The sequence below is a fragment of the Babylonia areolata genome, chromosome 19, assembly GCF_041734735.1.
Source record: "Babylonia areolata isolate BAREFJ2019XMU chromosome 19, ASM4173473v1, whole genome shotgun sequence".
Lineage (NCBI taxonomy): Eukaryota > Metazoa > Mollusca > Gastropoda > Neogastropoda > Buccinidae > Babylonia > Babylonia areolata.
Window position 1 is genome coordinate 14,675,003 of NC_134894.1, and position 12,600 is coordinate 14,687,602.

General features: G+C 40.4%; 1 protein-coding gene across 3 annotated transcripts in view; it reads left to right on the forward strand.

The window, feature by feature from the left end:
- The window catches only part of LOC143293489 (inositol polyphosphate-5-phosphatase A-like), a 75,452-nt gene that overhangs the window by 29,051 nt on the left and 33,801 nt on the right, over window positions 1-12,600 (forward strand). For all 3 annotated transcript variants that reach the window (XM_076604386.1, XM_076604387.1, XM_076604385.1), the window contains exons 4-5: window positions 2,515-2,602; window positions 4,867-4,930. In XM_076604386.1, the coding sequence (XP_076460501.1) occupies window positions 2,515-2,602; window positions 4,867-4,930 (152 nt within the window). The remainder of the gene's footprint in view (window positions 1-2,514; window positions 2,603-4,866; window positions 4,931-12,600) is intronic.

Genomic DNA, 12,600 nt, shown 5'->3' on the forward strand with positions numbered 1-12,600 from the left:
TGCGCATGCACGCACGCAAGCACACCTACACACCTACACACACACACACAAACACGAGAGTCCCTTGTTCAGGTCCTGAAAGGACGCTGGGGCTTTTCACACAGAAACGCACGTATGCACACACGCACACGTGCATAGAGAAAGAACTGCATCTCAGTGGAATTGTCAGACAAAGCTCACACCAGTGTGTATGTGCTCAGCCCAAAATGTCTGCATTAACTATGACTTCACACATTGTTGTGGCAACACTCTGACCCCTCTCCACATGCTAATGGACAAGGGGGAGCGGAAGATCCCTATGTGGATTCACACCCAGGTAAAAACCTGGGGTGCTAAAAGCAGACAACACAACTGCTTGCTTTTTAATGATTTATATTGTGATATTAGGTTCCAAATGTTTTACAGGGCAGTATGTGTAATTGCTTTTCAAGTGATGGCAGTTCCAGAGTGTTTGATAAATGAGAGGGTTGGAGGGGTAGGTGTTTTTATGGGAGGTCAGCCAACAGTGCAGTGTTAGACTTGGGGAGAGAGTCATTTTACAGAAATGAAATGTGGTGTTAAAAAAAACTTATTGTGTGTGAAACATGATTCTCTACAAACTTTGGAAACAGATGGGCTGTGGGGATCCAGGAAGACTGCTGTCTGTCCCATTCTCTGAACTCCTAAAGGAGAAAAAAAAAGAAGAAGAAATTCTTTTCCTCGTGCGTGTGTGTGTATCTCTGTACATCATGATCATGTAACAATTACAGAAACTCAGAACATCAAGCCTTGGCATGGAATAAGTGGTCTCTTTCTGTTTGTAATGCAGGATCTCCACATGAACTCCATTTTATCTCCTCTTGTGCTAACTCGAACAGCTTATCACCCTCCAGTTAAGATATTAAGTGAAAGTTTTACGTAAATTCATGTAGAAAGATTTCTTCATTTTCCATGAATTAAAGAAGTGGAATTTAAGCATCAAAGCATATCAAAGATTATTTTTCTACATACTTTTACCAGGGATAGTCCTTTTGTTGCTGTGGGAGCTTTTGTGTGCACTGCGTTCATGCTTCTCACAGAACTTCAGTTTGTCATCTCATCCAAATGACTAGTACCCAGACCACCATGTTAGGTTAAGTGGAAGGGGGAGTAAAAATACTGGTATGTATATTGGGACTTGGACTCACGGAGACTCACTTCCCAATGTGGAGTGTTACCACTTGGTCACTTCTCTACCATTTTGTCGTAAGAATCTACTTTAAAAGGTGAATCAGCTGAGAGGAAGGTATTGAGATGTATGGGTCTGTAAAGGAACAGGTTTTCTGCTGGCCAGCCGCATTGTTATTTCAGCTGACTGACTTTCAGAGGGGGGTCAGACCAGGCAACTATTTTGAGTCGACCAGCTGAGACCGCTTTGTTTTCACTTGAGTTATCACCCCTCTCTGTGCTCAGAAGGTTTTTTGTTTGGGGGAGTAGGGGTGAGGGTGGGGGTTACTCATGATTTCTTATCTTGTCTCATTTTGTCTTTGTGTTCTTCCTTGTTATTTCCCTTCATCAAGTTCATGTCATATCTCCATTATTTTCTCTGTCTCTTTCTTGTCCTCTTCAGTTCATGTCTGTATATGTTTTGTCTCTCTCCCTCCCAATAAGGAGTCGTTTGTCCCCTGCCTTGTTTTTGTCCAGTGCTTGCAACTGGTTCTGTATTTGTGAGCTAATGTCTTATATGAGCAAGAATATGTGCAGTATAGATAGGTTATAGTGTGTCATTAATGCTGATGATTGTGTACTCATTGTGCACAGTTTTTCTGTCTGCTGATTTTTTGTTTGTTTGTTTTTTTTTTGTTTTTTTTTTGTTTTCTTTTCATACACACAATCACTCTCTCTCTCTCTCTCTCTCTGTATGTGTAGAAATAATAAGACTGCTGTGTAGAACCTGCCAGATGCAGAATGATACAAAGAAAAGATCATCAGCAATACATTAACTCAAGTGTCTGTCTGGCCTGATGGACTTTATGAAATGACTTCAAATCAGATCAGAGGAACAGGCGAAGTTATGTCATGTTGTCCCATTAACCTTTTTTTTTTGCTGGCATACAACGGGTATTGGCCATTATTTTTTACAACTGCCTAATCACCAACACCGAGACCACAGATAACTTTGTAATGATGAAACTCCATTCAAATCTCATATAAACTGTCTGCTCTGATGTCATTCAGCTCTTTTCCCACATAGTATTTTTAAAAGGTTTTGATTATTTGTGACAATTTTGTGTTGACTGCAATTATATTTTCAGTTTTGTTTAGATTTTATTAATGCCGCACACAAAGTGTGAATGATGAAGAGTTATGATTGGCTTAATTATGGACAACGCCTGATGCAGATGCTTGATATTTCAGTGATGCTTGGATATCTAAGGAAATATGGTCTTTATGATGATAATATCTTGAGGAATATGATGTTGGTGGGCTGTGTGTGATGTAAGGCTCTAGGGTGTACATAGTATGTGAAAGGTGTGATGTGTGTGTGTGTTCCAGGAATCTGCTAGCATGTGAAGAACTGCAGAAATATGACAGAGCCAGGATCTTTCTGGATGAAGACTATACTGCTGCTGACAGGTTCACGGTGAGTTTCATGCACATGCACACACTTGAATATGTGTGTATGCACACATGCACATGCAAAACACACACACACACACACACACACACACACACACACACACCAATTCCACCTTTCCCCTCCTCCTTTGTGTTATCTACTCCCTTTCCCACTCCACGTTCCCCCCCCACACACACACCCCCTCCCCTCACCCCATCAAATATTAGATTTTGTGTTTGTGTGTGTGAGTGTGTGTGTGCACGTGTGCGTGCATACTCGTGTGAGTGTATGTGTGCACATGTGTGTGTGTGTGTGTGTGTGAGCACATGCTTGTATGTGGGTTTGGTACTAGAGTTCCAGTGCAGCTGAGGTGAGGATGGATGTGAAGGAAGGGTTTCAACAGAGGTGTTGGCATATATGTCCCGAGTGGTATCATTATAATAAGAGGACAGTACAAAAGAATTACTGATTTACTGTATTAAAGGATAGAAAATATCCACACGCAGGCCGAGAGACATTTTGACGGCCTGTCACAAAAGGGTTTTTCTGTTGTTTTATTTACAATATTAAGAGACAAGAAGAAGAGGACAAGAAGAGATAAGAAAAGACGATGCAAGCGATATGGCGATGGCGCTGGTCGTTGTGACAACACACACAACACACACTCTGTGTGCAACACAGCAAGAGAAACAGATTGCAGGCTTTGGCCAGTGACTGGCCAGGTGTAAAGTGACCAGTCATCACCTGCTGTGGCTATTTATCCAAGTTTAGAGAACTGCATTGATGCCCGTGTGTGCTGCGAAGCAAATTAGCTCTAATCGGGCAAGGCTGGATTTGATTAGAATTGTTTGTTACAAGGTGTTCAGTGATAGATTTCTAAATGATTCCTGAACCGATTTACTTCGGGTTGGTCACAAAAGAAACAGCTCAACACCTACTTTCTAATGAATATAAAATGAAGTGTGGATTACTTAAGATGAATAAGGGTCAGTTCTAGCGAGCTTGTCTCTGAAAATTACAAACTGCGTTAAAATCAGTTTAATGTAGGCAAACATAAGTGGTATAGATTTAAAGATGGAATTGTGACAATTTTGCCAGTATATAATACTTGTAGTTTACTGATCAGACAAAAGAGATATTTAATTAAATATGGTGTGTCAGAAACGCAGTGTTCAACTCACCCAATGGCTTACAGCGACACTAGCTGTGGAGTGGTTGTCGTTAAGTGTCGACAATGAAAATCGGCTTTGTATCTTCTGAATGCCTGATCTGTTCTTATCCTAACACTGTAATGGTGTGGTTTTAGTTTCCAACAGCAGTCACTTACAGAATTGTAAACTGTAGCATTATGTGTGATGAGAAGACAAAATGACGTAAGCTTAGCATCAATTGAAATTTTTACACTGATGAACGATTAAACTAAAATCAAGTATGCTTCTAACTGATTTAAATTTGTGTGTATAAGCACAACAGATATAATCTGCAGTGAACGATACCTAGATTTGAATTAATGAATGGTCGGAGCTTTTGTCTAAAAGGGGATTTACATTTAAATTTGGAATGGCGTCACGCAATCTGCGCTGGTCATTGAAGACTGGCAGGTTAGTTGCGAAAAAGGCGTCTGCTAAACAGCTCGTGTGTGAAGCAGTATCTGAAGCCAGCCGAGCGCTTGGCTACATATAGTGTGAATGGTTGTGGTGTGAATAAATGACAGGGAAGAAGTGGCCGACCCTGAAGTGTAAATTGGTGTATGTCCATGGACATGGTCCTTATTTCCATGTGAGAAAATTCCTCATTTCCTTTAACATTTTGACAGGATCCCATCCTCAGAATTGTGTGCACACATGGCATGCACAGACACAAGCACATAAAATAAACTCAAACACATTATGCACACCTGTCACATGGGCAGTCTCGCGTGCACACACAAGCACGCATACGCACGTACACGCATATGTGCACACATTCACACACACACACACATACACATACACATAAAGAAAGATACCAAAGAAAGAAAGGGAAAACATGCATGTAACGCACACATACACTGGTCAGCAGACACACTTGAATGTATTATGTTCAAGTGATCAGTTCCATTCCCTGTTGGGAGATTCATACAGAGACGTGTGGATTGCTTCCAGCTGTGCATGCTTGAGGCAGTAATTGAATGAAGATGCCATTGCCCAGTTTGTCGGGTAAGCCCATTATGGGCGGTCCCTAGTGGGTGTGGTTGGCTGTGACCACCGCATTGACAGTGTGGACTGTGTGTGTGTGTGTGTGTGCAGGCACTGGGCAACCTGTATTTTATTCATGAAGACATTGACAGCGTCCTCATCTGGGACTTTGTGGGTAAGGAGCCTGTGCCAGTCCTCTCTCTGTCTCTGTATCACCCTTGTTTGGGGTTTTCTCCTTTGGTCCTCAGCCCACACCTTGAGCATGCAGTTGCATAAGTGTCTCTCATCTCCACAGACACAAACGAGAGTATGCATGGAAATTTGTGCATGAAAAGGTTGAAAATCAAATTTATGTAATGGCACACATGAACACAGGCTTGACAGCAGTCTCTGTCTCTGTGTTTGTCTGTCTGTCTGCCTCTCAGTCTCACACAGACATTATCAGTTTAATATTCAAATACACCAGTGTAAACATGTATGCATGAGTGTTTGCACACAATGCACACACATTCTTTTATATATATATATATGTATATATATATAATTGTATACACACACAGACTCACAGTCTATAGCAAGAGTGAGCTTGTGTGGTATTCATGGAGATTTGCATGCAAACATGTATATCAATACATGCTTGCTCATTTATTTGCTTAATTTTAAACACATCTGTTCCAGTAATGTACAGAAGCAGAGATATCGGTAGATGTATTTCAATCTTGTTTTGTTTTTGTTTTTCAGTTTTTCGGCATTGAATACCCTATCGCTTTGTCACTGTGTTATTTTGGTCTTTGTTTTTCTGTGCTTACTTTTTTCCCCTTCAAGAAAAAAATACTGAACCCTCTTTCTCTTCTTTATTCTGGTTTTAAGCTGGACGATAAAGGTACATTGTTGTTGTTGCTGTGATGTCAGAGTATATTGTGACTACTGTTGCAGTGTATTGAGAACTATCCATCACTTAACTCCCATGATTGTTTAAACTATGGCATTGATTTGTTTTGGATTTATATTCTTCTGTGATCTGAATAGATGCAGATGATACAAAAAGTGAGAGCCCAGATGCTTTTCACTTTTCTCATTCTTGTGTCATGAAGGACATAGATTTCACTATGTTGGATGTCCAGCTCTTCTGACACTGCTGGGAGAAAGAAACACAGGGGAAAAAAAGATTTCTTTCTTTTCCCATATTCTCCCCTGATATCTGCCACACCTCTGCATATATATTATTGAATTATTGTATTACGTTCTGCTTCAGCCACATAATGTTTCTCAGCATGGAATTCAGATGACTGATTAATTGATTTTTTTGGTCTTTGTCAATGAAAACATGTTTATTATTCAATATATATATATATATATATTTTTTTTACATCAAGAGGAAATTAGAAGTGAAATGCTTCCTTTCACTTTGAGGAAAGGGCGAGGGAGAGACTCAGAGAGAGAGAGAGGAAACTCAGAACCCTCACACTGTGTGTGTGTGTGTGTGCGTGTGTGCGTGCATGTGTGTGTGTGTGTGTGTGTGTGCAACAACAACAACATATTGACTTGCTTTCTGACAGTAAGGCATTTATGCTGTTGTTATCAGGCATGATCAGGTTTTGTGTGTGTTCTGATGTGAGGGAGGTATTGTCAGCCCTGACAGTGAATGCAAAGGTCCTTGCACTTGCAATGCACTTGGCCAGGCTGCTACTGTGCTAGTAAAAGAGATCTCAAGAATGGGGGCGATGATTCTGTGAGCTACAGAGGAATTCCAAGTCTCCATAATTTCCTCATTGCGCAATGTCAGCTGTTGTTAGCCTGCAAAAAACAAAACACAAAGAAAACAACAGAAAACCAGTAATAAAAAAAAGAAGAAAAAAAAACACCCCAAGATTTGCTTTTTGGAAGCCTTTCCACGTCTTCTCAACTTCTAGATTTCTCAACTTCTCCCGTTTACTCGGTTTACTCGAGCTCCTTCCCCCCTTTTCCTAGTATCCTCCCCTTTTCCCTATATCCCCACCCCCCACCCCCCCACCCCCTCCCCCCCACACACACCCCCCCTCTCACCCTCTCCCTTTTGTCTGAGGGAATGGATATCCCAGCAGGCACCTTTTCTCTTTTGTTTGCCTGCAGCTGCCTAGTTTGCCAGTGTATTTGTGAATGAAGGGTGGGCCATGCAGAGGGAAATGAAAGTGAAGAAGCCTGTCAGAAGCCAGCGCAGGTTTTGGCTTCTCAAATGGACATTTTTTTTGTGTGAGTGAGAGTGGGAAGAATGGGTGGGTGGGTAGGGGGTGGGTGTAGAGATGAGGGGGAGGCTATATATGTGTAGTATTATGTGTTTATGATGTGTGTGTGTGTGTGTGTGTGTGTGATATTTTCTAATGTTGATCCTCAGTTATGATTTTGATGTGTGTATATGTCTGTGTGTTTAACAAGAGCATTGTGTATGTGATCTTACACATCTCAAGAGTGGTTCAACTGGTTGGGAAGTGGAATTGAAGGCCATGAGTATTCTGTTCAGATAATTCTTTATCCCCAGAATGGAAAATCTGGTTCTCTTCCTCATCTGCTATCCTCTCGGGAGAGAGAGAGAGAGAGAGAGAGAATCTCTAGGTTTGTCTGTCTGTGTGGTTCACTGGTTGTGTGTTTGTGTGTCAGTGTGAGTGAGTGAGAGATAGGCAGACAGACATCAGGAGAGTAGAGAGAGAAGAGAAGGGAGAAGGTAGTGTGTTGAGGTGGCTAAAGGTCGAGACCTGCTTTTGAGATCAGTCTATTAAAATTTGTACTCCCCTCTCCTCTCCCCTACCACCACCACCATCACAAGAACTTCTGACTCTGTGAGTGTCTAGGGGATGGGGAGATGGGAGGATAAATCAAAGCCAGTAATGGAGAGGAGAAGCTCTTCACTGTGCTATCTCTGGGTTTCCCCATCTCTTCAACCAAACAATTTCTTCACACCACACCATGGTTTTTTCACACTACACTACAGAGAAAAGATGGCTGAACCAGATATCATTATGGACAAGGCATATATCCCAACACTATCACTACCGCCACATATCCCCACATCATTTCGCCACATCCTCAGCCTCTCGTTCCCTTCCCTGCAATTTTGCTCCATCATAGTGGGTGAGAAATGGGTTACGTGTAATGGTACTGAATGTGGGGTGGAGTGTGCTGGGTGCCTATGGCTTGCTGGGTGGATGGAGGGGGTGTGTCTGGGTGGATATAGGCGGTGTGTGGGCGGAAGTGTGAGGGCTTGGCATCGAGAGAAAGATAGGAGGTGAGGAGCTGGTGCTGGCTGATGAATCTAAATTGATTTACTGTCGGAGGGACCCGACCCACCACAGTCCCCCCTTTTTCTGTTTACCTGATGCTTTTCAGGGTTCTGCATCATGAAAGACTCCAGCATCTTCCGCCCCTTTCATACCCATTTTCTAGCCTTTGCAGGTTTTATTTATTCATTAAAAAAAAAAAAGCAATTGCTGTTGGAAACGAACTGGAAGTGCCAACACCTTAAATGGATGTTATGTGTGAACAAAAAGCAGTATTCCCCAGGGGAACAAGATCTTGGTCCTGGTGTGTGTGTGTGTGTGCGTGTGCGTGTGCATGTGCATGTGCATGTGCGTTAGTGTGTATGTGTGTGGACACTGTGGAGAGTTCTGTGTTCAATGTAGATGGCAGCTCTGGGATTTCTGAAAGTGCCCAGTGTACATTTAAAAAAAAGAAAATTGAAAGAAACAGAATCAGAATACTTAAAAGGTGGGAGTACATCCATATTGTATGGATTTTGTATTGGCATTTTGGCAACCACCCACCCTCCCACCCTTGCCCTATAATCTTTTTTTTTTTTTTTAGTAAGAAATCATTTTCACTTATGGAGCCTGGCCACAAACTTCAGAATTTCAAAAACCAGTTACTCTCACCCATGATTATTTTCTCTGCACAATGTTTTTTGTTTGTTTTTTTAGAATTTTTTAATTTTATTTTTTTTATCATAGTACATTGAGACACATGAAGTATGTCATAGATCTACAGGACAGACAAGCACTCAAGCTTTATAACCGACAAACCACCTGTGGTAGAAAACAATTCCTTCAATATTCTCCACATTAGGATGAGAAGAGAGGGAATAACTAATTAGAAAGTATCGTTGTTTCCACTTTCACCTTCTGCAGACTCGCAGAGCATAGCCCATTTTTGTTCTTGTTTTTGGGGTGGTTTTTTTTTCCAATCATTTGTCTTCTACATATCTTTCACTTTACTTTAATGCATTCACTTATTAGTCTGTTGTGTTTAAATATTTTATTTTATTCTTTGTTAATGTATTAAACAAAGCTAGAGTACTCAAGGTGTGACCAAAGCATTGGGTTTATGTGAAGTTCAGGCATGTTCTCTGCTTTTCTTTTTCTCTTTTAAAAATTAAAAAAAAATTTTTTTTACAGGGGATGTTGTTGTGTTTTGGGGTCTGTCTGCACACGCTGATACCTTTAAACTAAAACTGAATGAGGAGGATAACAGGCAACAATGAAGAAAATAAAAGGCCTGCTCCATGAATGATGGGCCGGTTGCCCCTCCTACAGGAATGGAGCATTCCTGTTCTGCTTCCTGCTGTTGTTGACTTGTCCATCATGTGGGATTGTTGTTTGTTTTATTTTCTCATGTTGGCCCTCCCATATCATTGGATTATTTTGTTCACTCTGTCAGTGTGTGTGTGTGTGTGTGTGTGTGTGTGTGTATGTAAAATGGACAGAATGGTCAGAATCATATCCTTGGTTTATGTGCACACGCAGTGTCTTGCACCCAATTTTCTTCCCCCCCACCCCCACCCCCCAAGTTTCACATGATCAATATTTACAATTTTCCAGCCCTGATAAAGCCGTGTGTGGTCAGCCAGGCTAGATGCAACAAAGATGAATAAATGAATTTACACATGACACACAGTACACATGGGTTGACATATGCACCCTAAGCAGGCAAAAAAAACCAGTACCTCAAACACGGAAACAGCCTCTCTTTTTTTTTCTTTTTTTTTCTGTCCAGGTTCCTTTGAAATGGATTGATGGAAAGAGAATTTTTAAAATTGATTTTTGTTGAAATGTCTCTTTCATATCTTTTCCTCTTCCAATGAACTGGGGGTCAGACTGGCGTGAGAGAGAGATGATGTGTGTGTGTGTGTGTGTGTGTGTGTCAGGTAGGGGAGGGAGGAGGTTGGGAGAGGGAATCACATTTGTTGGGGTGGGACAGCTTGTGTGCGTGGGCCAGTATGAGAGAAAGATAAATAGAATGTAGGGAGTGAGCATGTGTGTACACATTGCTTTCATGTGGGTTTTTTTTTTTTGGGGGGGGGGGGGGTGTTCTTTTTTGTGGTGGTGTGAATAAACAAGTAAAGCATGACTGAAGTTGCGGCATACATCTGCAAGAGTTTTCTAAACTGTTTTGGTCAAAACTATGGTCACAATCCCAAGTTGAAAAAAAAGTAGTTTTGGATAGGTCAGAGAAATGCATCAGCATGGATTTCTCTTTAAAAAACCCAAAAAAGACAGGAAAAACGAAACAAGAAAAAACAACAAAAAACAACAACAAAAAATTACAACAAGAAAAACAAAAATATTTTTAAAAAGACAAGGAATAACATCAAGGAAACATGAAAGTTTGTCGAATAAAGTTAAGAAGGCAAGACACCTGCCACAGGTGATGATTATGATTACTGTTACTGACAGGGTAATGTTAAAAAGTTGGTAGGGTCTTGCAATGCAGAACAAGTGTTGAGGGCCCAGAATTAGAAAAAAAAAAATGTAGCTCACTGTGTAGGACCATGGGTGGAAGTATTTCTTTATCACTCATGTATATTCCCATATTGGCATCTTGGCAGTACTGTTTAATTTATGATTATTTTTGACTCACTTGTGTAAACAAAGTGAGTCTATGTTCTAACCCAGTGTTCGGTTGTCTGTGTGTGTGTGTGTGTGTGTTTTACTCTCACTCTCAGTATACAGGGCTTTCACTATGTTCATTCGCCCAAGTGGTCTTTTTCGGAAAATACTAAAAACAATACAAGTGGACTTTATAGATCTATTGACGGAGCCCTGAAGGTCATGGGCAAAAATCAATTGCGTACACATATTTATACATATTCAAAGCACGTGCTCATATTCCTCGTGAACGCTGACGACGCCATTTTGTTTCAAGTTGTTGACCTGCCTGTTCAGTCCTATATTCAATCGACAATACACGATAACATGTGATGGAAAGTTGGAGGAGACCGTTAAATATTTATTCAGAGAAAGATTTGTGAATGCCTCATCACTTACTGGATTATGCCCCAAACTGCCATAAAAATATCCACAGAATCAGTCGGAATTCACAGTTAAAAATAATAAACCATGAGAGTTAATACCCTTGAATTGATGAAATGTGAAAATTTCCAGTCTTGACTTTTCTCACAATGAAGTCCTTTTCACTTCATATGATGTTTAAAAGTACTTGTACTTGGCTCTACATGTTATTAGTTTAACAAAATTCTCAATTTTCATATCAGCTTTAAAACTATAAAACTAGAATGAACATAAAAGAGAAATTGAATCGACCGTGTCAGCCGGGTGTAACTAAACTTTTACATCTATCTATATCCAGAGAAAACGGCTAAATGTTGCAGTGTGATTGCCGCGATAGCCATGTCTCCTTTACCACGGACTTAAAAAGAATTTTTAATTGCCCTTAAAGATTTTTTGAATGCCCAAGATACACCAGAATAATATGATTTAAACAGTGTTCTCAGTGCGAATACCGCAGTTGATTTATTGCCCTTTAAAAAAGCATGTTTAAATATTATATTTTTGAACGTCAGTTAAGGGGCCACGATAGTGTAATGGGTAAGACAGTTTCTTCTCACCCGAACACGTGGGGTTCGAATCTGCCGTTAGGACTTTTTTTTTCTTTTTTTTCTTCTTTTAACCCGAAGCTTTATAATAACAAATACAGAACACATTTTAACGATTAGATCTTTTTTTCTTTTTTCTTTTTTTTTCTTTTTTTTAAGTGTATCACAAGTGAGTCTTGAAGGCCTTGCCTCTCTTGTTTTTATTATTATCATTTTTTAAATTTTTGTTCCCTTTATCTTACTTTCTTTCAGTATTTAGACATGAACCTCAGCTGCAAACCTTTTCAGTATCACAAAAAAGTCAGTCCCACTGTCTGAAAACCAAGTCTTTTAAAAAAAATTTTTTTATTGGCTTCAGTTGTTCAAATAGAAGAACTTGCCAAGTTAATGACAAGAAGGTGGTAGGATCACAGAGGTACCAAACCTTCCTCCTCTGTGGCTGTGGCCACAGATAAAGAGGAAAGGTGGCTTGATGACATGGATAGGAGGCAGACACCTTTTAGCTTTATGTTAAGGCAGGGCAGGTGGTTATTTTGGGGGGAACAGAACGGCATGTCTTTCTCCAGTTAACAGGCTCCTGTGTGTGTGTGTGTGTGTGAGAGAGAGAGGGGGGCATTGTTATATATACACAGATAGACTTGTTAGGTAAGCACACTGTCTTCTTGATGTGAAGTACTTTCACAGTCACATGATTGCTGTCCCTGCAGGGGAGGTTTAAGTTTCAGTGTACTCATACTCATGTTTACATTTTAGTTAGACATATGCAAGAATTTGTGAACGCACTCTCTCTCTCTCTCTCTCTCTCTCTCTCTCTCACGCTGTGTTATACTCGTACATTATACATGTATTAAGTATTCAGTATAACTACATTTATATGCGTACATGTTTGTGTGTCTCTTAGAACATTGGCAGATGTGTAAGTCGGCCAAAGTGCTAATATCTTCACCGTTGGAAAATAAAGATTCATTCATTCATTCAATCAC